At 39.6% G+C, this 26624-nt stretch overlaps 2 protein-coding genes across 4 annotated transcripts; one reads left to right on the top strand and one right to left on the bottom strand.

The window, feature by feature from the left end:
* The first annotated feature begins 3827 nt into the window (after positions 1-3827).
* ccnc (cyclin C) lies at positions 3828-21501 on the top strand. Of its 3 annotated transcripts, none has more exons than XM_008119073.3 (12): positions 3828-4073; positions 5565-5671; positions 10195-10279; positions 10476-10545; positions 11671-11722; positions 12289-12344; positions 13477-13512; positions 14074-14165; positions 14751-14818; positions 17218-17297; positions 18541-18659; positions 19933-21501. In XM_008119073.3, exons 1-12 carry the CDS (start codon positions 3892-3894, stop codon positions 19985-19987), a joined length of 1002 nt encoding a protein of 333 aa, XP_008117280.2. In that variant the 5' UTR covers positions 3828-3891; the 3' UTR covers positions 19988-21501. The 3 variants fall into 3 exon arrangements, with proteins under 3 accessions (XP_008117280.2, XP_062836497.1, XP_062836492.1); XM_062980422.1 differs by lacking the exon at positions 3828-4073 and adding an exon at positions 4111-5368; XM_062980427.1 differs by lacking the exons at positions 3828-4073; positions 10195-10279 and adding an exon at positions 4109-5368.
* On the bottom strand, positions 21497-26624 carry tstd3 (thiosulfate sulfurtransferase like domain containing 3). Its single transcript, XM_008119063.3, has 4 exons — positions 26325-26624; positions 25121-25294; positions 23939-24098; positions 21497-22080 (listed from the first exon to the last, which is right to left on the bottom strand). The coding sequence occupies exons 1-4, from the start codon at positions 26488-26490 to the stop codon at positions 22026-22028; spliced, it is 555 nt and encodes a 184-aa protein (XP_008117270.1). The 5' UTR covers positions 26491-26624; the 3' UTR covers positions 21497-22025.

Raw genomic sequence — 26624 nt, forward strand, 5'->3', positions numbered from 1 at the left:
GAAGACTTTGTTGGGAGGTGTTAGCTGGCCCTGATTGTTTCCTGTGTTGAATTCCCCTGTTTTCAGAGTGTTGTTCTTTATTTAGTGTTCTGATTTTAGAGATTGTATTGTTCTGTTTTATTATACCACAGTAATGTTTATATATTCTGATTTTAGTGTTTTTCAATACTTGGAGCCAGATTGTATTCATTTTCACGGTTCACAGCAACATAATGATGATGATGATGATGATGATGATGATGATGACTTTGATAATACACACTGCTTCACTCCATTGTCAGCTTCCTTTCTGGAAGAATCCTTCCTTGGGAGATGTTAGCTGGCCTTGATTGTTTGGAATTTCCAATTTTCCTGCTTTCAGGGTGTTGCTCTTTATTTACTGTCCTGGTTTTAGAGATTATATTGTTCTGTATTATTCTATCACAGTAATTATTTCATATTACAGTAGAATCTCACTTATCCAACATTCACTTATCTAATGTTCTGGATTATCCAACGCAGTCTGCCTTTTAGTAGTCAATGTTTTTGTAGTCAGTGTTTTACATTCATTGTGATATTTTGGTGGTAAATTTGTAAATATAGTAATTACTACATAGCATTACTGCACATGGAACTACTTTTTCTGTCAAGTTTGTTGTATAATATGATGTTTTGATGCTTAATTTGTATAATGATTACCTAATTTGATGTTTAATCGGCTTTTCCTGAATCCCTTCTTATTATCCAACATATTCACTTATCCAACGTTCTGCCAGCCTGTTTATGTTGGATAAGTGAGACTGTACTGTATATTTAGAATGCTTAGAACTGGATTATATGAGGCCCCTTCTACCCAGCTGGATAAAATGCACACTGAAGTGGATTATATGGCAGTGTGGAGTCAATATAATCCAATGCAAAGCAGATAATATAAGATTATAAATGGGTTATATAGCTCTGTGGAAGGGCTTTGAGTCTACACTGCCATATAATAAAATCTGATAATCTGTATTTTATAGGCAGTGTGGAAGAGGCCTAACTCTGCCTGTCCCCTGGGCTGAGTAGGTTGCTAGGAGACCAAGTGGGCAGAGCTTAGCTTCATGCTGCACTCGTAGAGCTCAGGCAGTGTTGTATTTCGGTGTCAATGTTGACTTTTGTGGAGAGGTGGCTGCCAAGGTAGCGGAAATGGTCAACGTTTTCTAATGTTACACCGTTAAGCTGTATTCCTGGCTTTGCAGAGGGATTAGCTGGTGCCTGTTGGAAGAGCACTTTGGTTTTCTCGATGTTCAGTGAGAGGCCGAGCTTCTCGTATGCTTCTGCGAAGGTGTTGAGAGTGGCTTGTAGGTCTTCTTCTGAATGCGCACAGACTACGTTGTCATCAGCATATTGGAGTTCTATAACAGATGTTGTGGTGACCTTGGTTTTGGCTCTCAGTCTGCTGAGGTTAAATAGCTTGCCATCTGTCCGATAGATGATTTCCACTCCGGTGGGAAGCTTCCCATCAACAAGGTGAAGTATCATAGCGATGAAGATGGAAAATAAGGTAGGGGCAATAACACATCCCTGCTTGACACCTGATTCCACCTTAAATAGGTCACTTTGGGAGCCGTTGCTGTCCAAGACTGTTGCCATCATGTCATCATGGAGGAGCCGCAGGATGTTCATAAATTTGTCAGGGCACCCGATTTTTTGGAGGATGGTCCAGAGAGCGCTGCGATTCACTGTGTCGAATGCCTTTGCAAGGTCAATGAATGCCATGTACAGAGGTTGGTTTTGTTCCCTGTAATCATCAACACAATGAAATAGCCTTTTTAAAAGAAAAAGAAAAAAGTTCAAAACTGCATTAAATGGTCATTGTAGAAGGGGCCTGTGAAAACTTATGTTATGTATTTTTAATTAATGGTTCATGTTGCATTTTGATATGCCGCTGTTCCCCACTTTATGGAGATAATAAGAAACAACAATAACAGCAATGATGGCATCAGCTTCTTTCTCTCAAGGTATGTCTACACTGTCAAATTAATGCAGTTTGGCATCACTTTAATTGCCAGGTGTCAATTAAAGCTTTGAAATGGTTGAACGGAAGCTCTCTGAAGCTTTAGGTGCTCTTACTGCTTATTACAGAGAAAGTCCATTTAAAACACAGACATGTGCTTTTCATCTTAAAAACAGACAAACTTCCTGAGCCCTGAGGATCACCTGGGAAGGAATACTTGGGAGTCACCCTGGACCGTTCTCTGACTTACAAGAAGCACTGCTTGACTATCAAGCAAAAAGTGGGCGCTAGAAATAATATCATATGAAAGCTGACTGGCACAACCTGGGGATCACAACAAGACACAGTGAACACATCTGCCCTTGCACTTTGCTACTCTGCTGCTGAATACGCAAGCCCTGTGTGGAATACATCTCACCACGTTAAAACAGTGGATGAGACATGCTGCATTATCACAGGATGTCTGCACCCTACACCACTGGAGAAAATATACTGTTTAGCCAACATTGCACCACCTGACATCTGCCAGGAAGTAGCAGCCAATCATGAAAGGATCAGTGACATCTCTGGTCTATCGTCTGTTCAGATATCAACCAGCAAGCCAATGCCTTAAATTGAGAAATAGCTTCCTAAAATCTACAGAGATACTTGCAAGAACACCTCAGCAAGCAAGAGTCCAAAAGTGGCAGGTTAAAACCCAAAACCTCAATCAGTGGTTGATACCAGATGAGAGACTCCATCCTGGGTACACGGAAGACTGGGCAACTTGGAAGGTGCTGAACAGGCTGCGCTCTGGCACCATGAGATGCAGCAACAACCTTAAGAAATTGGGCTACAAAGTGGAGTCCACGGCATGCGAGTGTGGAGAAGAGCAAACCACAGGACACTGACTACAATGCAGTCTGAGCCCTGCCACATGCACAATGGAGGATCTTCTCACAGCAAAACCAAAGGCACTTGAAGTGATCCGCTTCTGGGAACATTTAGTAGGGAACATTTAGTAAAATGCCAAGTTTTTAACATACAACCTCATCACACTCGAGCATGGATCCACTTTTAATTCGGTTGCTGTCTCCTGCAGAATTCTGTGGTTTGCAGTGGTTGTCAACCTATGAGTCCCCAGATGTTTTGGCCTTCGACATCCAGAAATCCTAGGTAAAGGTAAAGATTTTCCCAGACATTAAGTCCAGTTGTATCCGACTCTGGCGGTTGGTGCTCATCTCCATTTCTAAGCTGAAGAGCCAGCGTTGTCCGTAGACACCTCTCGCTGGAGCAATGCCTATTGATCTACTCACATTCGCATGTTTTCGAACTACTAGGTTGGCAGAAGCTGGGGCTAACAGTGGGAGCTCACCCCGCTACTCAAATTTGAACCACAAGTTCAGAAGCTCAGTGGTTCAATCCACTGCACCATTGGGGGCTGGTAAACTGTCTGGGATTTCTGGGAGTTGTAGGCCAAAACACCCGGGGACCCTCAGGTTGAAAACCACTGCTCTAGTGTGATGAGATTTGTTTGTGGTTTTTTATACATTATAACTGCATTCTCGATTTGCTTCTGAAACGATAAATAAAAATGCTATGGGATCCTGGGATCTGTAGTTCGGTGAGCCACCAGCCCTGTTAGGCAGAGAAGGCGACAGACCTTATGAATTAAAACTACAACTGCCAGGATTCCCTAGCATTTACCTGTGGCAGCAAAAGTAGGCTCAAAGGGCATTCATTCCTTCTACACCGTGGATTCACCCTTTGAGTCTCAACTAATCAGGTCAGGAGAGGCGGGAATGTGGCCGGTCCCCATAGAGAAGCGCGGAACCTTTATTCCCCGGAACGGATGCGCGCGGCAGCGGAAGCAGGCCGGGCCACAGAAGAGGTGCTCGCGGCCCCGGGCTGAGGCTTTTGCCGCTGCTGCTGCCCTGATGAGCGCGGTCGCCGGGTGGGCGCTGCCGAGTCCTTCCTGTTTCTGGCCGGAGAGAGAGCGCGGGGTGGCAGCATCCGTCTGCTCGCTCGCTCGTTCGTTCGCTGGGCCAGCAAGGAAGAGACCCGGCAGCGAGCCCCGCGCCCTCTTCATGGCAGGAAACTTCTGGCAGAGCTCGCATTAGTGAGTAGGGGCCCCTGGCTGTGAGGGGGAGGAGAAGGCATTTCAGGTGCCACGACACACGCTTCCTGGCCCTCGGCCCTGCTGCTTTGAAGGGGGCTTCTGGACTCCCAGGCCACGGGAAGGCTGAGGCGGGTTAGCAGGCTTGGCAGGGACAACGCTTACGTACTATAGAGCAGACATGGGCAAACCTGGGCCCACGCTCGAGGTGTTTTGGACTTCATCTCCCACCATTCCTAACAGCCTCAGGCTCTTTTCTTTTCCCCCTCAACCGCTTTTCCTTTCCCCCTCAGAATACTTCTGGAACATGGCCATACAGCCCGGAAAACACACCAACCCTGTGGTCCTGGCTATGAAAGCCTTCGACAGCATAATGGAGATGATGACATTTTTATTTGTCTCTAGAATTGGCACAACATGGACTTCATCTGCGCTGTAGAATTAATGGCAGTCTGATCCCACTCAAATTGCCATGCACCGATGCTATGAGTATTCTGGGAATTATAGTTTTACAAGGTGTCCCCTGGCAAAGAGTGCTAGTGCCTCACAAAACGAGAGAAGACTGAAGACCTTCTAAGACTACAGGTCCCATGGGATTGAGCCATAGCGAATCAATTATCTAGAGCAGTGGTTCTCAACCTGTGGGTCCCCAGATATTTTGGCCGTCAACTCCCAGAAATCCTAACAGCAGGTAAACTGGCAGGGATTTCTGGGAGTCGTAGGCCAAAACACCTGGGAAACCACAGGTTGAGAACCATTCAACTAGAGGTACCCATTTGTGAAACTTCTGGTGGAGGAGCGGGTTAAACCGCTGAGCTGCTGAACTTGCTGACCGAAAGGTCTGTGGTTTGAATCTGGGGAGCGGGGTGAGCTCCCGCTGTTAGCCCCAGCATCTGCCAACCTAGCAGTTCGAAAACATGCAAATGTGAGATCAATAGGTACCACTCCAGCAGGAAGCTAACGGCGCTCTGTGCAGTCATTCTGGCCACATGATCTTGGAGATGTCTACGGACAATGCTGGCTCTTCAGCTTAGAAATGGAGATGAACACTGACCCCCAGAGTCGGACACAACTAGACTTAACGTCAGGGAAAACCTTTACCCTTACCCATTTGTTAAAATGCATGGATAAAATGTAAGACCATAAAATACATAAGTCATATATTAATATGCACCAAAGAATAGAACAGCAATACTGATACATGTAAAATTAAAATCCATAGTTTAAAATTGACTTTATGTTGGTTGTGAGGTGCTGCTTCCCAGTGGACGGGGCTTGTCGGGATGGTTGGACAGAAGGTATAGTAAAGATTTTCGTATCTCTTATCCGTACAATTTTTTTAAAAAAAATATTGCATCAGCATACATTTTAAATATGCAGGAAAGTTAGTTGTTTTGGCATCAGGCTGTAGAATGAAAGTTGACAGGCATGTTTAATACATGTAATACTCAGAATTGGTTTAAAAGGTATACTCTCCTTTTTCTTCCTTTCCAGCTTGCAATGGATTTTGGATAAACAAGATCTGTTAAAGGAACGCCAAAAGGACTTAAAATTTTTGACAGAAGAAGAATATTGGAAGCTGCAAATATTCTTCACAAATGGTAACATGGTTTCAGTTATAGCTTGACCCACTGATGTGTGTTGCAATTGGATGGCCCTGTGCTAACTTAACAAAACATGCAAAATAAATTATAACACAATTTTTAGACTATTTATCTATTATGTCCCTAGCAAAATGAAGCTTGGACATGCTTGCAGCAGAAGCTTAAGTATTCATCTTAAATCTAGCACTGTTTAATACAGATTATTTTATGTTCCTACTTAGGTGATGGAACTATCATCACCCCCTTTAGCCTCTCCATTTGTTCTGGAGGCCCCCCCAGTTTTTTTTTAAGTAGATTGCAAGAGAATGTGATGAAAGGTAGAGGGAGCAAAAATTACACTCCACACGGTCCTATGGATGTGAACAATTACTGTAATTAGAAATACATCATTAGAAACTTCCTTTCTGAAATTAAATAGTACAGTAGAGTCTCACTTATCCAACATTCGCTTATCCAACGTTCTGGATTATCCAACACATTTTTGTAGTCAATGTTTTCAATACATCGTGATATTTTGGTGCTAAATTTGTAAATACAGTAATTACTACGTAGCATTACTGCGTATTGAACTACTTTTTTTGTCAAATTTGTTGTATAACATGATGTTTTAGTGCTTAATTTGTAAAATCATAACCTAATTTGGTGTTTAATAGGCTTCTCCTTAATCTCTCCTTATTATCCAACATATTCGCTTATCCAACGTTCGGCCGGCCTATTTATGTTGGATAAGTGAGACTCTACTGTACTTTAGCATCTTGAGGACATGTTACATATTGGCTTCCAAGATAGTTTAAAGGCAATGACACACTGTTTGGTCTATATGTAATGTGGATCCTGAAAACACTGGGCCTTCAGGGAAGTTGAAATTGACTAATCTCACTTTAATAGTTTATTGTTTTCAGGTCCCAGTGCAGACCTGGAAATCTGTGTGAAATGGAAAATACAACTTTTTTCTTGAAACTAGATTGAGTTCCCTTATGAACTCTGCTCTGTGTAGAGAGCACTGATGATAAACTGAAGCATTAAGGCTAGAAAATGGCTTTGATTGTGTTTCTGGGTATTTCTGTTTCTCACTGTGCCTGTTATTAGAAACTTTATGTGAAAGTGGTTATAACCATACACTCAGGAGTAGTGGTCCACTGTGACAGCCTTCAAATAGAAGCACATTTTGAGGGCTGGGACCTCAATTTCTGTGCAATAAACAGATAGGTAAATTCGATTTTAGAGCTTAGTTTTGCAACACAGTGAACACATTGTAAGGATGTTTAATGAGTTAGACTAGGTAAATTGATATGTAGAAAGATTGTATTCATGCCTATTTTCAGTCATTTTTGTATGCTGGAAGTTTATAATGGTATTTAGAGTGAGGAGTCTGAAAGGCTTTAGAACCTGTGACCCTTCAAAACATAAACTACCACTTCTGTAAGACCTTACTATGGGCCAGGCTGGAGTTCAGAAAAATGAGTTCCTGCCATTCATAGGGTACTCTGGTGGGGAGTGCTATTTGCCACACACTTGATGGAGTTTTGAGTGCAGAAGCATTGGTTCTACTTTTCCATCTTTGATGCTTATTTCCCATATTCAGTAGACGGTACTTCTCACTACAGACAGTGGGAAGGAAAGAGATCAATATAATTATCTAAATTCCTGAGAGAATTTCAGAATCTGTGGAACCAGGCCTTCTGCTCCAGTCCAATTCCCCACAAACTTGATGTTCACATAAAGAAAGAGGCAGGGAGGGATCACCATGGAATGCTCTATAGTGACTGGGAGAACGCTGGAATGTCACTTGGAATTGCCACAGATATCTTGTATTATAGCTTACAGCAGAAAAAAAATGTTTATTAACAAGATTTCACTTTTTGGGATTTAAAGGGTGGAATCATTTTGGGCAGCCTAGAATTACTGTTTCATATTCATGATCCTTACATAACCTGTATTTAAGGAATATATAGGGATCTGAAAGTCTCCCAATCCCTATTAACAGTAGAAGACAGCAGCTGCTGATGGTCCCCAATGCCCCCACCCACTTGTGAAAGCAATCTCTAGCATGAGAGGGAATTGCAAAAAGATTCCTGCATCTCTCTGTTGCACTGGAGATTGCTTATGAGAGAGAATGGGAGTGTCAGTTATCTGCTTCTGTATTGACAGGAGAACAGATAGGGGGACTGTTTACCATTTAAATTGTCGGACATCATTGAAGGACTGTTAGAAAGTGGATTTGACATTGATGGAGTTTAAGAGTTTAAGTTAGTCTCCCTCTCTATAAATAGGCGTGTGCATGGATATATGATGTGGAGAAAACTCTGTTAGCAAATGTTTAAACTTTTTTGTTACAAAAAGTCGATAAAGGAAGAATCCAGATATTAAAGTTTAGATTTTTAAGAACATCATCCTGAAATTGCAGCTGTAATTCATTGGCTGTAATCTTGACAAGGAAAGTGTCATTTATTTATAAATCATGGTAGTAATAGAGTCTGTACATGAAGTTAACAAGCAACATGTAAATATTTCAGGTTTGGGAATAAATTAGTCACATGCTGCATTAAAATGTTGATGTTTTTGTTGTTCATTATCGAAGAATTGCTGCAATATCTCTGTCATGTATGTGTGAGCCAACCTTGTATGTTTAATGCTGGTGACAATAATGTTTAGTGTGCTGCTGTGTGTTATTACTTCTAGAATATTCGTAATAATTCTTAATAATTCTTACAAGAGTTTCTTAATGTGGGTCAGAATTATTATTATCATACTGCAAATAACAGGTTGAGATTGAGAGAATAATGGCTTGCTTAAATCTGCCTAGTTGATTTGCAGTTCTGGTAGGATCTGCACTGTGGCTTTCTGGTTGTTTGCCTGTATCTTTCAACACCATCACTGTTCAGTGTAAGCTTGGATAGAAACTTGTGCTTAATGGAGAACATTCAGATGACAATTTAATCCATGATCTGCTAAGCAAATAATTACACAAAGCTGAATTCAGGATATAGTGATAGTACTGCAACATGACATCAGGGTGATCAGTTGTAACAGTTGTTTCTTTAGCCAGCCCTCCTCTGTGCACATGTTTTGTTTGGCTGTGTTCCTTTTGAAATGTGTGCATAGATTTGTTGACTGAAATAGCAGAACTTGCAGGGCTCTTTGAAAATGGCAGGATAATAATATAGCATTGCCATGTTTGGATTATGTAAGGATGAGGAGCTCCAGGAAGAATACCAAGTAAATCACCTTATGTTTCGTTCCATCATTCTCGCCTTCCACCTTTGCTTGGTATCCCTGATGGATGCTCCTGACATTCTTGGCAGATCTCCTTTGCCTGGAAGGCCAAACAAGAGCTACCTGTGCAGCTGACACCAGGGTTGCTTCTTGGCCAACTGGCAGGCAGAGCTAGTGATGGAGCAGCTGACTACCTCTTCTGGTCTCTCAACACCCCACTCCCTTTCCCTAGACTAAATATGCCATGCTCCAAACACCTGCTGCCTCTGAAATCCAGCAACTATGTTGAGCCTGGAATCTTGATTCATTAGACAGACAACAGTCATTTGCGAGGCACTCAAACACTGCAGCCTGTAATGATGATTCAAAATGCACACAATAAACAGGTAATATTCTACTAGAACTGTAGGGCGAGTTGAGAAATGTAGTAAGGTGTACATAGAGCAAACTGTTGCATTCACCATGTTGAGATGCTACCTACACATGTACCATATGCCTCTTCTGTCCTTCATGGAGGTGTGACTAATTTGATGTGACTAATTTGATAGAACTACATTTAAAAGCTGAAAATAAGTGCAATCTGCCAGAATTTGAACTAGTTTGACTTGGTGAATAGTGTGCGGCACTTGGACCAGGGTTCACCTTCTGTCCACCGGGTAGCCATGGGGAAATCATTGGCCTAGTTTGAGCGTGCATTTTTGAGCACAGCAAAACCATGGCCAAGAACATGCTTGGCAACCAGATGTTCCTCTTTCCATTGTGTACCAATCACAGCAAGCTGTTCCCAGTTATGCCTGTAACAGACAACTGTGGTTGAATGTTAGTTTACTAATCAGAATCTTAAACCACAGTTTGTACTTAAACAAAAACCAATGCTGAAACTGTATGTTTAAATTGGGCCATTGTGGTTTCTATTTTTGCTATTTGTTATTATGTACCTTATGTCTTATGATGATCCTATCCTGGAATTTTCTTGGCATAGTTTGTTCAGAGGAACTTTTTCATTGCCTTTGTCTTAGACCAAGGGTGTGGAAACAGAGGGCCAACTATAAAATAAATTATAGAGTCCCTATGAAGGCAAATGAGCATATGCATTAACGTATGCATCTGTAAAGATAGAAGGAAGTTCAAGTGAAAAATGTGTAACTCACTTCTAAATACATTTTATCGATCAGATTGTAAGACTTCAGAAATGTTGGGAAAAATAATAGTTTCATAGCTTTGTGGGGTATACTTTCAGTGCTTCTGACAAAATGCAAGCTCCCATTTTGAAACTTTAACTCAGTTTTGTTTTTGTTTGTAAGTCATCCAGGCTTTAGGTGAACATCTGAAATTAAGACAACAAGTTATTGCCACTGCTACTGTCTATTTCAAGAGGTTCTATGCCAGGTAGGATCATGCACTCTATTAGCAAAATAGTGCTTTCCTTTCTTGCATATTGATACACCATTCAAAAGTTAAGAAATTGATTTTATCCTAATGATGTAAATCCTATGGATTGATAATAGCTCTTCTGAAAAAAAATTGAATAGTTAAGAGTAGCTCTGCCTCCCTATTTCAAGCTATATTTCCTTTTCCCCCCCAGATACTCCCTAAAGAGTATAGATCCTGTTCTGATGGCTCCCACATGTGTGTTTTTGGCATCTAAAGTAGAGGTAAATGGAATATTTCTGATTTTTATGTGCAAATTTGGTTACATGGAGGGAGATATTTTAACTCCCCTCCTCCTCTTTTGAATACTGCATTTGGTATGTTTTCCCATTTGGGAAAGATAAAAGATAGAATACTAAAAATTAATAAGGGTTTATTATAGCGTTAGTCTCTCATATTGACCCATTTGCTGTCTTGTCTATCTTCAGTTCTAATAGACACGGCATTTAAACAAATTTTATTGCACTATTTCAGTAGGTGTTCTTTCATTATTTTGTTTTGCACAACTTTTGTTATTTATCTGCACCGTCTCTCCTCCCAGCATCATAACTATAGCTATTTAATCATATACAATGGGTACTTGGTATCCATTGGACCTCCCATGGATACCAAAGTCTATAGATGTTAAAATCTCATTATATACAATAGTAAAATGATGCTCATTATATAAAATTGCAAAATCAAAGTTTTCTTTTGAGGATTGGGTATTTTCAAGCTGTGGATGCAGAATCTATGGACACCAAAGGCTAGCAGTTAGCAGACCAGTTGGTAATCTCTGTTCCTTGAGCACACAGCCCTTCTGGTACTTGTCCTGCAGGTTTAATTTAGTTTTTTGCCTTATAGACATAGAAGCTTAGCATGACAAGGACCATCCTTTCCGTTGCATTGCAATTGACATGTTCTGCTGCATACAAAGAAATAGCCTCCTTTTCATATGGGTTGTTAATAGTCTACAGCAGGCTTGCACAACCTGCAGCCTTCTAGCTGGTTTGGCCTCCAACTCCCAGAATTGTTGTCCATTGTATAAGCTGGCTAGGGCTTCTGGGAGTAGGAGGCCTAAACAGCTGGAGGGCCGCAGGTTGTGCAGGCTTGGTCTAAAGTATTGTTGAAATTTTAGTGAAACAAGCATGGTTTTGGAGGGACACTTTTCATGGTAGTTCTCCATATCCAGCTTCAGCCTTGTGAATGTGACTGGCCTTGGACTGGTCCACAGTATTACTAGCCATTCCCCCTTTTGTCCATGTTCATTTTAAGGTAACCTTTTAAAAACCTATCATAATGATAAGCCATGATGTACATTTAATGTGATACACCTTCCAGCATGATTTAATTTTATTTCCTTTTATTAGGAGTTTGGTGTAGTTTCAAATACAAGATTGATATCTGCTGCTACATCTGTATGTAAGTATAAATAATATCCTCTGTATGCTACAGATGTAGAACAGATGTTATGCTGTTATAAAAATGGGATAGAGGTACCTTTTAAAATATATGCTCTGAAATTTTTTTCCATCCCAAGTGTGATAAGCCTGAATTGTTTACTCTTAATATTGCTGATATTTTGTAAAATTCATCTTGTTTACATTTTTTTTGCATACACGATAATGGAAAATTAATACCCAATGATTTGATGTTAGTAAATATTTGGAAAAATAAATGTTTTCTTGGAATTGTTTCAGTATAAATTTCAGAATATTGAAAGATCAAAAATTAATATCCTATAAAACTTTTCATTACTTAAGCTCTTATAGTGCTATTTCACTCACTAATATTTTCTGACTGCTCATTTCGGTTGCCATCAGATCTCAGAAATCGTCATATTCTTCAAAAGACATTGTTTCTTGCCAGTCTATTAAAGCCTAAAATGTAAATCATTCATTGTGGATAGGATTAGGAAATTAAAAAATAAATGTTTTTATTACTTCCTTTTTTATAAAAAAAAATCTCCTGGATTTTCTTTATTGCAGTGAAAACTAGGTTTTCGTATGCCTTTCCAAAAGAATTTCCTTATAGGATGAATCATGTAAGTATGCAGTAAGGAAATTAGCCCTGTAGTCTGCTTATGCATAGTTATACTGTCTTCTATAGGGGTATAATCTATCACCGCAATTCTTTTGCTAATGCATCCCTTGCAAATCGCCACCAGGATAAACATATGTGCGTATGTATCTGTGCACATAAACTTGTATCTATACAAACCTCTAGCCACCATAAACCAGTGAAGATTTGTGTCCTCTTCAGTTCCCCAGAATAAATGAAATAGGTGTGGCTGCTGGAAGTGTGTGATTTGCAGTATGACCAGATGGCCAAGATTTTTTTTTTCTTGAAGAAAACAATCCTCTAATTTGTGGTTGAAAGGGTGGGAGAGAGACTTCAGGAAAGCAACAGAAAATAGAGGAGAGCAACTCAAATGGGTATTTTGGGACTTAGATACTAGTTTCCTAGCCAAGTCACTTATCTCTCAGTTCCTTACTTTGCCTAACAGGAAATGGCGGTTTCGTTTCATTAGCCATTTTCATTTTCTGACTGTCCATGCCAATACAGGGCACCTATTTATGAATGGCCTTTTGACAAAATTAGACATAAGAAAACTTCACTACAAGTTTTTAAAAAACCTCTGGACAACCTGATTTAGAATTACAGGTTAAGTAGAGATGGAGAGATTGGTGCAATTCTGTTCCTGTTTCCTTACTCCAGTCCTTGATACTTTCCATCTTGCTTCTGTTTGTAAATGCTTAATTTTAAAGAATTGAATAGCTTTGCGTTCTACTATTATGCAAGAGAAAAGTAACAAAAATCTTGAACACATTTCTCCACTTCCTGTATAATGTTTTCATTTTTATCTGATTTTTTTATATCGGGATATAATATTTTAACTGATTATGTATTGTGGTCTGATGTATTTGTATGAATTTTATATGTTGTACACCGCTTTGAATCCTACCCATGGGAGAAAAGTGGGATATAAATGAATTATTATTATTATTATTATTAATAATAATAATAGAGCTGTCCCCAAAGGTGCCTAATTTTGTTCTGATCTTTGTTTTTAATGAATAGGTCTACTCTTATCAACAATTCAATGTGTTTGAAATGTGGCTTATTCCTTTCCTGTTTTTAAATGAATGGCTAACTTAGATTTCATGTCTCTACAGATACTAGAATGTGAATTCTATCTTTTAGAATTAATGGTAAGCATCTCTGTTTACTTACTACATTGCTTCTATTTTAAATAGAGAAAGCAGTATGCATTTGCTTTTTGTATAATGGGATGTGATGAGCTACTATAAACAGCACTTTACATTCTGCAAATCTGTGAGGTGTGCATACACATTCACAGCAAAATGCTACCTACTTTGAGCATAGGGTGAAATGCACACGAACCTAATTATGCTTGATCCTTCTGCAGACACCATAGCCTTACGCTCATCTCATGTGCAGTGATCAACTTGCTACAATTACCAAGTATAAATGTGACAGAGAAGGCTGTGTCTGTTTGATTGCAGAACCATCAAATTTCCTGGGGCACCATTTATACAACTTATAAGAAAGTGTCACTCCTTGCACCATTAATTTTGTGCTAGTATAGTGTGCCAAGAGGATTCTGGTGTCATAGTGAGAAGGGAGTCCGATCATGTCCACTAGCTGCCACATGGACTGCTACAGTTGAAGTGGAATGTTCTGGTTGTTTGGCAAATTTCAGTGAATTTAGTACTGCATTTAATTTTGATCTGCTTTTATAATTTTTCCAGGACTGCTGTTTGATAGTGTATCATCCCTACAGACCCCTACTCCAGTATGTGCAGGATATGGGTCAAGAAGACATGCTGCTGCCACTTGCTTGGTAACAAAATTAAACTTTTATTTCTTTTTCCCCCCAAGTAAGAGCAAAGGATTAAAGAAAAGTATCTGAATAGCAAACTTCATTTGCCTATGAAAGTTTGACAGCAATGCATGGGAATGACTTTTTGGGCAATAGTTTGGCAATAGTTTATTCAAGTAATTTCCTTTTGGAAAATGCATGGAACTACAGCATGTTGAGAGGGTTTGTTTGGTTGTTTTTTGTGGGATAGCCTAATAAATGCCTGTATAGCTTTTTTTTAAAAAAAAACATCTGGCATAGTCATTGAATGCTCTGATTGCTAAGAATTCACACATGGAAAATGTATCTGAACCAGAATGTGGAAATGTTTGGGGACTTATATTCTAGAATAACTTTTCCTAACTTTTGCCTAACTGTGGTTCTTCTAGATTAAATTGACATATGTGAAAGCAATATTCTGACATGCGGTCTTCTGCTAAATTGAATCTGACACCCTGATTTCATTTGAGTGTATAAATGTATATCTTGGTTTTACATAATAATTCTGACTCCCTAATCTGAAGTCATGAATAACAGCATGTTGATTTCTTGTTTTTGTCTATTCAGGAGAATAGTGAATGACACCTATAGAACTGATCTTTGCCTGCTTTACCCTCCTTTCATGATAGCTCTAGGTAGGTAATTGTTAAATACTTTCATCACTATTTGAATGGAAAGGTTTGGTGTGATGTTCCATCCTTAACCATCTTCATAGAATGTCTGGTGTTGAGTTCAAAACCTCAATGAATTTATTCTTTTTAGTTAATAACTAGCTGTGCCCGGCCACGCATTGCTGTGGCTGAGTCTGGTGGTGTTGGTCAGTCTACATTAGGTTGTATTGATGCTGTGACCTCCACCCTTCTTTATACTCACATTAGTAGTAGTATTTGAAGTCTGTTACCTTCTTCAATTTTTGTGTTGATTGATAATTGCTTGAGATCCCTGTTGTCTTTGGTTTGTTGTTAGTTGTAATGTCTGATTCTGCTGAGTGCGGTTTATATTTTTATTGTGGTACAATAGTCTTTTTTTTTGTTTTGCCTGTGTAGGTGTTTATTATTATTGTTGTTGTTGTGGTCATGAAGGTTGGATAAGTTAGATGCTGCTGTATTGTTTTTTGGAGGCCCAGTGTAGCACTGACTGGCCTCTCAGCCTCAGTGCCTGGCTGTTTCTTGCCTGTGATGGTGTTGATTCTTATTGTTGTTGTTGTTGTCATTGTTATTATTGTAATTGTTTTTTTGGAGGCCAAGTGTGAATGTAGGGATTAGGGAGGTGGATGAGTTGTGTTGTCAAATTTTGTATTTGTTATAGTCACAATGCGTTGTTGTGAGTTTTGTGGGTCTGGATTGTGGTTTTGTGGTGTGGTTGTGTTGTTATAACTGAGAGGCAAGACTTTTGTGTTGTGTTGCCAAGTTTTGTATTTCTGGGGCGTTTAGTTGTGTCGTTATAGTCACGATGCAGTGTTGTGAGTTTTGTGGGTCCGGATTGTGGTTTTGTGGTGTGGTTGTGTTGTTACAATCGGGAGGGAATGCTTTTGTGTTGTGTTGCCAAGTTTCGTATTTCTGGGGCGTTTAGTTGTGTTGTTATAGTCATGATGCGTTGTTGTGAGTTTTGTGGGTCCAGTGTGGTTTTGTGGTGTGGTTGTGTTGTTACAACTGGGAGGCAAGGCTTTTGCATTGTTTTGCCAAGTTTTGTATTTCTGGGGCGTTTAGTTGTGTTGTTATAGTCATGATGCATTGTTGTGAGTTTTATGGGTCCGGATTGTGGTTTTGTGTTGTGGTTGTGTTCTTACAACTGGGAGGCAAGGCTTTTGCGTTGTGTTGTCAAATTTTGTATTTCTGGGGCGTTTAATTGTGTTATAGTCACGATGCGTTGTTGTGAATTTTGTGGGTCCGGATTGTGGTTTTGTGGTGTAGTTGTGTTGTTACAACCAGGCGAAAAGGCTTTTGCGTTGTATTGTCAAGTTTTATATTTCTGGGGCATTTAGTTGTGTGCCAAGTTTCGTATTTCTGGGGCGTTTAGTTGTGTTGTTATAGTCACGATGTGTTGTTGTGAGTTTTATGGGTCTGGTTTGTGGTTTTGTGGTGTGGTTGTGTTGTTACAACCTGGAGGGAAGGCTTTTGCGTTGTGTTGCCAAGTTTCGTATTTCTGGGGCGTTTAGTTGTGTTGTTATAGTCACAATGCGTTGTTGTGAATTTTGTGGGTCCGGATTGTGGTTTTGTGGTGTAGTTGTGTTGTTAAAACCAGGAGAAAAGGCTTTTGCGTTGTATTGTCAAGTTTTATATTTCTGGGGCGTTTAGTTGTGTGCCAAGTTTCGTATTTCTGGGGCGTTTAGTTGTGTTGTTATAGTCACGATGTGTTGTTGTGAGTTTTATGGGTCCGGTTTGTGGTTTTGTGGTGTGGTTGTGTTGTTACAACCTGGAGGGAAGGCTTTTGCGTTGTGTTGCCAAGTTTCGTATTTCTGGGACGTTTAGTTGTGTTGTTATAGTCACGATGCGTTGTTGTGAGTTTTGTGGGTCCTGTGTGATTTTGTGGTGTGGTTGTGTTATTACAACTGGGAGGCAAGGCTTTTGCATTGTGTTGCCAAGTTTTGTATTTCTGGGGCGTTTAGTTGTGTTGTTATCGCATGATGCGTTGTTGTGTGTTTTGTGGGTCTGGATTGTGGTTTTGTGGTGTGGTTGTGTTGTTGTAACCTGGAGGCAAGCCTTTTGCATTGTGTTGCCAAATTTCGTATTTCTGGGATGTTTAGTTTTGTTGTTATAGTCACTGCGCAAACAACTTTATCATTTTATATATATAGATGGAAATGTTTTTGATAGACCTCTAGAAAAAGAAAGTGGCAATGAAACTAGAAATTTGTAAAGTTTTATGTCAAGTGAACGTCAATAACATGAAAAACCTCAAATGGCAACAAGGAAAATCTGTTCTTGAAATCCTGTAATACAGGATTGTTTTGGCAACAAGCTTTGTCTTTACCAATATTCATTTTTGCAAATAATGTATCTAACATCATATCCAACATTTGCTTACTTTGCAGCTTGTCTACACGTGGCTTGTGTTGTCCAGCAAAAGGATGCTAGGCAATGGTTTGCTGAGCTCTCTGTTGATATGGAAAAGGTAGTTACATCTTATTTATTAGCCTTGGATTAAGTCATGAGAAAAACGGTAGGCTAGCCACATTAGACTTGTATACTATAGCATCAGAATATTGAACAAAATGGGCAAGCTGTAAAATGTATTGAGGCACAATTTGCTGGTGAAACCATGAAAGCAGAGAACTTGTACCAGTTTCGTTAACTGGAATGAGAGAGCTACATGCAACCCTGAGCTCAGCCAGCTGTTTTTCTGACAGTCTAGTTCAATGGTTCCCAACCTGTGGCCTGCAGAGAACCAGTGGTCTGCAAGAAAAAAAATATGGTCCACAGCCTCACCATTACTACACCATTGCCTCGAAACCACACAGCAATGAGAGTGATTGGCTTCGTAAAACCCTTTTATAATGCCAAGACAATAGGGATGTCAGGAGGGGAGAGACTGACTACCCACGAAAGATTACTACTACTACATCAACTCCAGATTATTAAATATGGTTTTCTGTGGGAGAGCTAGATGGCACATGTTCTGCATCAGAAACTAGAGCTGGTGTGGTCAATCCAATGCAATTTTCTGAATCAGCACCCCAAATAACCAAATCAAATCTAAAGTTGACCAAAAACTGATTCCTAACCCTTTTGGTACTAATGTTGGAGAGTGGTCCCTGGTCAAAGTGGTCCCTGGTCAATAAAAGGTTGGGAACCACTCGTCTAGTTAGATTGTAATTTCCAGGGCTTTACTCTGGTGGCAAGGGGAAGCAGGTAAAACACTGCTTCTCCAGTACCTGACTTCCTTCAGAGCCTGTACAGCTAGTGCCTTTTCTTCCTCTTAACTGCTGGTGTAATGCCTCAACCAGATTCTGGTCTAAGTGAGCATACCAAATTTGCTTCAGATTGCAAACTACATGCATCTGATTGCACTCTAACTTTTCATGAGAATTCCACAGGGAAAACAAGCATTCAGGAAAAGTGCCTTAACTTATTTTCATCTATTTAAAATATTTATACCCAGTTCTTCAACCAAAGAGATTGCTAAAGTGGCTTTAAAATAGTTGATTTGAGAATTTCCTGTCCTTCATCTTATAATCTTGTATTTGTATAACCTGAACTTTTATCCTTTGGAAGTATAAATAATTGCTGAAGTTGCAGACTTTGGGATGGCATTAAAATATATTCTCCTTTATTCTTCCCCCTTCTATCGATTGTATTATTATTATTGAAAAAAACATGCATATAATGTGTTGTCATCTACTTATGTTCTTGTTTAGATTTTAGAAATAATCAGGGTTATCTTGAAACTATATGAACAATGGAAAAACTTTGATGAAAGGAAAGAAATGGCTACAATCCTAAGTAAGATGCCTAAACCAAAACCACCTCCAAACAGGTAGGTGTCTTCCAACTATGAAACAACAATAATTTTAAATGAGTAAATCTAAAGAGAGCATCTTTGAAATGTAAACACTTCATTTTAGCAAAGTTCTATCTACAGAGATAGCTTTATATTGGAGTATATTTCGGATTGTGACATTTGGTCTGCGAGGAAAGGTTGAACTTTCAGTATCATTGAGAAGTGTTTTGATCAGTTACACACTTCCCTATTTTATTTTGTGGAATTATCAAACAAGTTAGCCAACACTTATTTAGGACTAGGCATTGTTCCGTGAGACTTATCAGACTGTCATAACTGAACCAAAGTGTTAGGCTATGTGAGTTATCAGACTGTCATAACTGAACCAAAGTGTTAGGCTTTGTGCTTTCCGATGTAATGGATTTATTACCATGGTTGATCATTACCGAAATAAACCACAGCGTGTTTTAGTCCCGTGCACTCCTTCCTCTGGTATGATGTGAGAAGACAATTACAAGTTTTTGCTTTCATGTTTGTTGCTTGAACCTAAACTATGGTTAATCAAATGAAGCTTCACTCTCTTTACAGCTGTTTGGCAGAGGAATGAGGAGCAGACATGTCTAAAGCTTGTTGGGGCTCATTCTCTTCATTTTACAGCATAACTTACTTAACAAAAAGCATTGTGGCACATAACTTAGATGCCACATCAAACCAATTTCTTACACCCAATTTACGTAAATCTTACAATGTAAAGAATTCTCTAAGCTTGAAGCAAATTCCTATGAGACTATTTGTCTCACATACAGGGTGGGACATAAAGATCATGAGTTGGACTGGCGAACATTGGGGCTTCGTTGTTCAAGCTTATGAGAACAACCATTCTATGATAATGATGCGGAGAGCATCCGTACACACTTCACGCCATTCCACCTGAGGAGACCCAGAGAGATGAAGAAATTCTGGGAATGTCTTCAGCAATGTTTGCCAAGAACGGTCACCGTCTGTCTGATATGATTTTTAAAACCCATTAAAACAAAACTATTTTACATACTTTTCAGAAGTATATATCATTTTTTCTAGATAGCTTTGTTCATTTTTTATACCCCTTCAAAATGTGGGAGATCTTTATTGCCTCCACATGAATTCTTTCAGTTTGAGAGCTGTAAGAATGGATCAGGAAGACTGCAGGCTGTATTGAAAGTGTAAAATTCTGTAGCAAAGCTCATGATTTCCTATTTTGAATGTTAACAGTCAGATATAATTTAGGCTCAAATGTTTGATGTCTTCATATCTGCTTTATTCCAAACAGTGAAGGTGATCAAGGGCCAAACGGGAGTCAGAATTCTAGCTACAGCCAGTCTTAAGACATTCCAAAGATACCCACTCTGGACCATTTTGGATGAAGACACACTGGGATTCTTTTTTTCCTTGGTGGAAGACATGGGCAGAAGGTTTCAGTAACGGCTTTTCAGAAAGAACTTGAAGAATGTTTCTGTCAAGTGTATTGAAAGCTTTCCTTTAGAAACAGATTTTGAATTGTGCCACAAAAAGTTACCAATCAAATCAAAAACCTTGAATAATGCTAGGAAAAGCATTCACTATTCAGTTCAGAGTGAAGAGTTTGATACTTTTGCGAATTTAAAAAGTGAAGATTTTAAGATACTTTGTTATTATGGAGCTGTGTAATTAACTGGATGTGTATTGCCCTAATACTAGTTTGAACACAGGAGGTAACTTGAAACGTTGGACTTGAATTTTTTATTTTCCAGGTATATTTTATTTAAATGCCAGTGGATATAGTACAGGAAGGAGAATACACATCTTTAGTAAATTACTAGAAAACCCACCCTTAAAAGTCAGGCTGCATTGCATTCTTCATCTGATCTGCAAACTCTTGGTATCTATAGGTTGCAAGTGGAACATAATATCTAGCATATCCAAAAGAGTGCATTATTTAAAACAAATTGTGACTGTTTTAGGGAACATTTCACTTTTTACAAATGCAAAACTATTAAGTTCTTGTGTAAACTGCAAATCAAATTTTGCAATCCAATCAAGTTGTGAAGTGTAGAATCTACTCTATTTGAGGTTGCGTTGGTGGGAGTGTTGTGTACTAAAAGTTTGTCTGCCTTCATTGTTGCTCTGAATGATTTTTAACAAAGGCCTCTTGAGAAAGTAGCAGCTGTTGAGATGAGACTAGATTTGATTCCATAATAAAATATTTATTATTGATCACTCTTGAGAATTTAGGCAGGCATAGTTGCTCTTTTCTAATCAGAGGACGACATCCTATGCTTCTTACTCAGGCAGATTTCCCCATGAAAGTGGGATTTGCTCTAACTCCCTAGGGTTTTAATGAACAAATTCTGCATTTCATCATAAGTGTTTGTTTCCTATCTTAAAACATGGTGAAAAATGATTACTAGTTTTCAGTGTAAGAACTCTTATACTGCTATAAAAACAGAGGAATGTTGATAGAAGCAGAAGGCTAGTCACATGGTGCTTTTTCTAAAACTTGATTTTAAAAAAGCAGGAATGCCTGCCTCTATTTGATTTGTCATTCAGTTAAGTGTAACCAAAGTGTTTTTGTATGCAAATGCTTGGGCTCTTTGCACTTAAGTGTTGGAAGTTATTTTTATAAAATGTGTTCCAAAACTTAGAAAACTGGCTTACAAAATGATGAATTTCTGACTTCTTCCAACTCCCATTATTTGTTCTTCTATTTTGTAAATGCCAGTGATCTTATATCATACCTTTGCTAACATAATTGTTTGAAGATACTGTGTCCATAGTATTTTGGAAATTGTGTTTTCCTGAGGATTTAAACTTAATTTGTAATATGGAGTAGCTGTGTAGGAATAAAAATGCAGATGGACAAGTCTGACTAGTTTTATTCTAGAAATAATAGTTCATCTCAAGACATAAATCAGATATAACAAAAGAACTGAACGCTGGAACCTATAAAATCATGAGAAGCTATCTTAATAAAATAAGATTGCATCTTTCATTAACTGTATCTTTGTGAGAGAGTAACTGACTACTACCACAGTTATACAGAGTAGATACAGTGTTGAAGTCAGTTTTTACTTCTCTCTGCTTGAACAAAAGCATATTTCTGCTGGAAAAATTAGTGTAAGTTTTCTTGTTAATTTAATCTTTACTATTTTTATAATACATAGCTTTCATCTGATGTTATGACTGAAGGAACTCCACATGCCATTTAAAGTCAACTCACATACCATTATCATAGGAAGAGCTAATAATTAAAATACCATATGATCCCTTTCAAAAAATCTACCTTAGACATTTTAAGAAGAATTTTAGACTGATCTGCCTAAATGTGTGTTGCAACATTCCCGTGTAGTTTCAAGATGCTGAATAATTATTCCAGAAATCATTTCTTCACAGAAGATTCATGTCCTTCCATTCTTTGAAGCCACCAGCATAATGCTGAACTCTGAAAGAACATACTTTAATGTTTAACACATTTCACACTGTAGAAGTTACTTCCTCTATCTGTTTTAGAGTTGAGTCACACAAAGGGGTGGTGCCTGGCCTGGTGCCAGCCCTCAAGCTCTTGGCCCAAAATATGTGTCAAGTTTCCAGGAAAGTAAGGAGTAGCATCAAATGGACACAAATATGGTGCCAAGTACCTGGTTCTTTACCAAAAAAAAGCCTGCAGGTCCCCCACTTCAGATAGGTTAAGATGCATTGCTCTGGATCACATTGGTCAGACCAGAACTATTTAGTGGGTTTATAGTTGTGTGAAGTTGTCAAGCTAAAACAGTAAACCCCTAAATGTACTTTGGTTCAGTAGTAATATTTTGAACAAGGTAAAGGGACAGGAACAAACAGTATGTTTCACAACGTCCTCTTTAATGTAGCGCCTCATTTTTAAATCGCCCTATATCAGCTTTTCTGGACCACAACTAAATGGGGCTTCTGAAATTCTGGTGAAAGCTATCATACAGCAAGGTTTCACTAAAGTCTCTGCATGGCCTCTGGAGACTGACAAAAGAGAACAGGCAGAAACAACTACCTTAGTTTCTTTGGTAACAGCTAAACTTGTCTCAAAGAGGAAAGCTCTAAAATGCTTGCAGGCAATTTCAGTTTAGCTCCATGGATTGTCCTCAAGGAACATCTCTTACTAGATTTCCAGGGATAAAAAAGTCATCCAGTGGGTTTCTATGGCCAAGTGGGGATTCGAACCTTGATCTCCAGAGTCAAAAGTCTAATGCTAAAACAATACACCACATTGGTTCCCCAAGTAATGAATTAAAGTTTAGTGTATGGTACTGCTATATTCCTATAGGTGCAACCCTAAATAACCTTTTAAGCCACATAATACTTGGTTATTCTCGTAAGGTACTTTTTTCATCTTGTTTCCAAAGCATATCATTTCGGCACTTTACTCTCAACATAGATGTTCCAGGACCCTATAATTTCTGTATTATTCTCTGGTAAACACTCTGGTGGCTCAGTGTGTTAAAGCACTGAGCTGCTGAACTTGCAGACCGAAAGATCCCAGGTTCAAACCCCGGGCGCCTGCTGTTAGCTCCAGCTTCTGCCAACCTAGCAGTTCAAAAACATGCAAATGTGAGTAGATCAATAGGTACCGCTCCGGCAGGAAGGTAAGGGTGTTCCATGCAATCATGCCAGCCACATGAGCTTGGAGGTGTCTACCGACAACGCCGGCTCTTCGGCTTAGAAATGGAGATGAGCACCAACCCCTAGAGTCGGGCACGACTGGACTCAACGTCAGGGGAAACCTTTACCTTTAAACACTCTCAAAAGCACTACTTTGTGATTTTAACTGACTTGTTTTAATAATTGTGTTTTTAATTCTGTTTTGTAGGTTTGAAAATGCCTTTTTAAGGCTGTGAATTGTTTTGGGTTTCAATCCAGAGATAAAAGTGAGGTACTACTACTACTACTATTACCACTAATAATAATCCAAAGGAGTGAATAAATGCAGTCAAACTAATAAGAGCAGTTAAAGCAAAAGAAAGACCAGCCTCTCTCTCTGACTAATTTAAAATATTTAATATTAACTACTTTAAGTTTCCAAGAAGTGAGTAATGGTTATTGACTGGTGACAAATTTCCAATACAATTCATTTGTGCAGATCTAGATGTTCAGCCACCCATAAATTACACAGAAACATAAGAGATCTCTAGAACTGCTGATTCATCACACCAAGAGCAAAACATTACAGGAAGTACTGTGTTGCCTCCCCTGCTTTCCACCACTGCTTTCACTTTACCCTGAAATAAAATGTCTACAAGTCTAAATCTATTTTTAGGTCTTTTACTCACCTGCTGAAACCCAGAGACTTTGCAGCAGCTAGAGCTTGCTTACTTCTCACTCCTGCCAGACAGGAAAAGACTAGATGGTCGGATTTAGAAGGCATATCTTGACTATATTTCTCTTTAAAATGTTCTGGATCCATCTGTAATGCTTCTGCTATCTCGCCCACTGAAAGAATACAAAGGGGCTATTAATTTAATCAGTTTCCTCCATGACAAGTGTATGATGACAAAGAACTACAGGTAACGAAATCCAGATTGTGGGCGAATCTTATGTATAAGGAACTGCTTAGACCAGGGGTCCTCAAACTTTTAAAGCAGAGGGCCGGTCCACAATCCTTCAGACTGTGGAGGGGCCGAATTATCATTTGGAGAAAGAAAAAAAAAATCCTTATGCACACTGCACATGTCTTATTTGTAGTGCAAAACAACAACAATGAAAGAACAATACTATATTTAAAAATGAAAACAATTGTAGCCAGCATAAACCTATCAGGATTTCAATGGGAAGTGTGGGCCTGCTTCTGGCCAATGAGATAGTCAAGTGAATTAGGATTATTGTTGTTGTTGTGTGCCTTCAAGTCATTTCAGACTTTGGGCGAGCCTAAGTCTAAAATTATTTATTTATTCATTTACTACATTTATTTATTACATTTATATCCTGCCCTTCTCACCCTGAAGGAGACTCAGAGCAGCTGTATGTACACACAATATATTATATTATTAGCATAGCACAATATTAACATTATATATTACTATATTGAACTATACCACTATACTGTAATATTATATGTAATAAATAACATATAATTAATATTATTATATGGTATTATTATCAATATTATATGTATATACAATATATAATATTATTAAAATGATATAAAATATTATATTATAAAACTGAGGGTGGGGGCCAGATAAATGACCTTGGAGGGCCGCATCCGGCCCCCGGGCCTTAGTTTGGGGACCCCTGGCTTAGACAGAAGACAAGTCTTGTTTCTCCCTCTCTGGGCCTTCCACACAGCCATATAACCCAGAATACCAAGGCAAAAAATCCCACAATATCGGCTTTTAACTGGGTTCTCTGAGTCCACACTGCCATATATTCCGGTTCAAAGCAGAAAATGTGGAATTTTATTCAGCTGTATGGAAGGAGCCTCAGTCTCTGGACAAGAAACTTTTATAACTTACATGGAATACAGATGGACCCAGGGATATCCCCATATTTCCCAATCTCCCATTTCTCCCTGACATCAATAAGCGAAATGGCCTTGGAATCCAGCAACTCTTTGAGTTCCTTGTAGGAGATGTTGTGGTTGTCGGCAGTACAAAAATGGCAAACAGCGAATTGCTTGGTTCTGAGATCTGTCACGGAAAAATAAACAACCCCACAATTAAACACTACTTTGTCTTGACCAGAATTTATCAAATACAGCAACTAATGTAGCACATTAATGTACAGAAGTGGCAAAGAGAATATAGTGCAGGACTAGGCAAACTTTGGCCCTCACTCCAGGTGTTCTGGACTTTAACTCCCACAATTGTGTGGTGGAGGCTCCTTCTTTTAAGCAAAGGCTGGATGGCCATCTGTTGGGGGTGCTTTGAATGCGATTTCCTGCTTCTTGGCAGGGGGTTGGACTGGATGGCCCACGAGGTCTGTTGATTCTAATTCCTAACAGCCTACTGGCTGGGTTGCTGTGAGTTTTCTGGGCTGTATGGGCATGTTCCAGAAGCATTCTCTCCTGACATTTCACCCACATCTATGGCAGGCATCTTTCAGAGGTTGTGAGTTCTGTTGGAAAGTAGGCAAGTGGGGTCTGTTGGAGGAAAATGTGAATGTTGCAATTGGTCACCTTGATTAGCACTGAATAGCCTTGCAGCTTCAAAGCCTGGCTGCTTCCTGCTGGGGGAATCCTTTGTTGGGAGGTGTTAAGTGGCCCTGATTGTTTCCTGTCTGGAATTCCCCTGTTTTTTAAGTGTTGCTTTTTATTTACTGTCCTGATTCTACAGTTTTTTTAATATTGGTAGCCAGATTTTGTTCATTTTCATGGTTTCCTCCTTTCTGTCGAAATTGTCCACATGCTTTTGGGTGTCAATGGCTTCTCTGTGTGGTCTGACATGGTGGTTGTTAGAGTGTCCCAGCATTTCTGTGTTCCCAAATAATATGCTGTGCCCAGGTTGGTTCAACAGGTGCTCTGTTATGGCTGACTTCTCTAGTTGCGTTAGTCTGCAGTGCCTTTCGTGTCTGGGCGATGCTGCGTTTGGAATTGTGGGAGTTGAAGTCCAAAACACTTGGAGGGAGGGACGAAGCTTGGCCAGGCCTGTAGGCAGGGCAGTTCAAGCGCCTGAATGGGTGGACCCCAGGAGGCCCCTCCCTCCCTCTAGAGCCACTTACCGCCGGAGCCTGAGGGAGGCCGGGGGCCGGGCCGAAGGAGAGCGCCTCGGCAGGAGGCCCGAGCCAGCTGGTGCAGCCCTGGGCCTCTGCAGGGCTGTGGGGCTGCGCGCCGGGGGCCCAACGCGCCTCTGACCCGGCCCAGCTGCCTCCAGGAGCCCCTCCACATGTCTATTTTCTTAGGAGCGGAGGCGGGGTCCTCCTCCCGCTTTAGTAGGCCGCGGCGCTCGCCTGCTTGCTTCTTGGGGACAAGAAGTGATCTCAGCCATATTCTCAAGGTGCATCTACACCACGCATGCGCAC

Source organism: Anolis carolinensis, chromosome 1 (genome assembly GCF_035594765.1).
Source record: "Anolis carolinensis isolate JA03-04 chromosome 1, rAnoCar3.1.pri, whole genome shotgun sequence".
In the NCBI taxonomy this organism is placed as follows: Eukaryota; Metazoa; Chordata; class Lepidosauria; order Squamata; family Dactyloidae; genus Anolis; species Anolis carolinensis.

What these genes read in the sequence shown, in the direction of transcription:
- ccnc (XM_008119073.3), top strand. Translation starts at nt 3,892, where the DNA reads ATGAGCGCGGTCGCCGGGTGGGCGCTGCCGAGTCCTTCCTGTTTCTGG. An exon ending in TTCAAGAGGTTCTATGCCAG is followed by an intron (nt 10,280 to 10,475) that starts GTAGGATCATGC and finishes TTTCCCCCCCAG; the next exon opens with ATACTCCCTAAAGAGTATAG. An exon ending in TTTTGGCATCTAAAGTAGAG is followed by an intron (nt 10,546 to 11,670) that starts GTAAATGGAATA and finishes TCCTTTTATTAG; the next exon opens with GAGTTTGGTGTAGTTTCAAA.
- tstd3 (XM_008119063.3), bottom strand. Translation starts at nt 26,490, where the DNA reads ATGTGGAGGGGCTCCTGGAGGCAGCTGGGCCGGGTCAGAGGCGCGTTG. An exon ending in TGGGTCCATCTGTATTCCAT is followed by an intron (nt 24,099 to 25,120) that starts GTAAGTTATAAA and finishes GTATTCTTTCAG; the next exon opens with TGGGCGAGATAGCAGAAGCA. An exon ending in AAGTCTCTGGGTTTCAGCAG is followed by an intron (nt 22,081 to 23,938) that starts GTGAGTAAAAGA and finishes ATGTTCTTTCAG; the next exon opens with AGTTCAGCATTATGCTGGTG.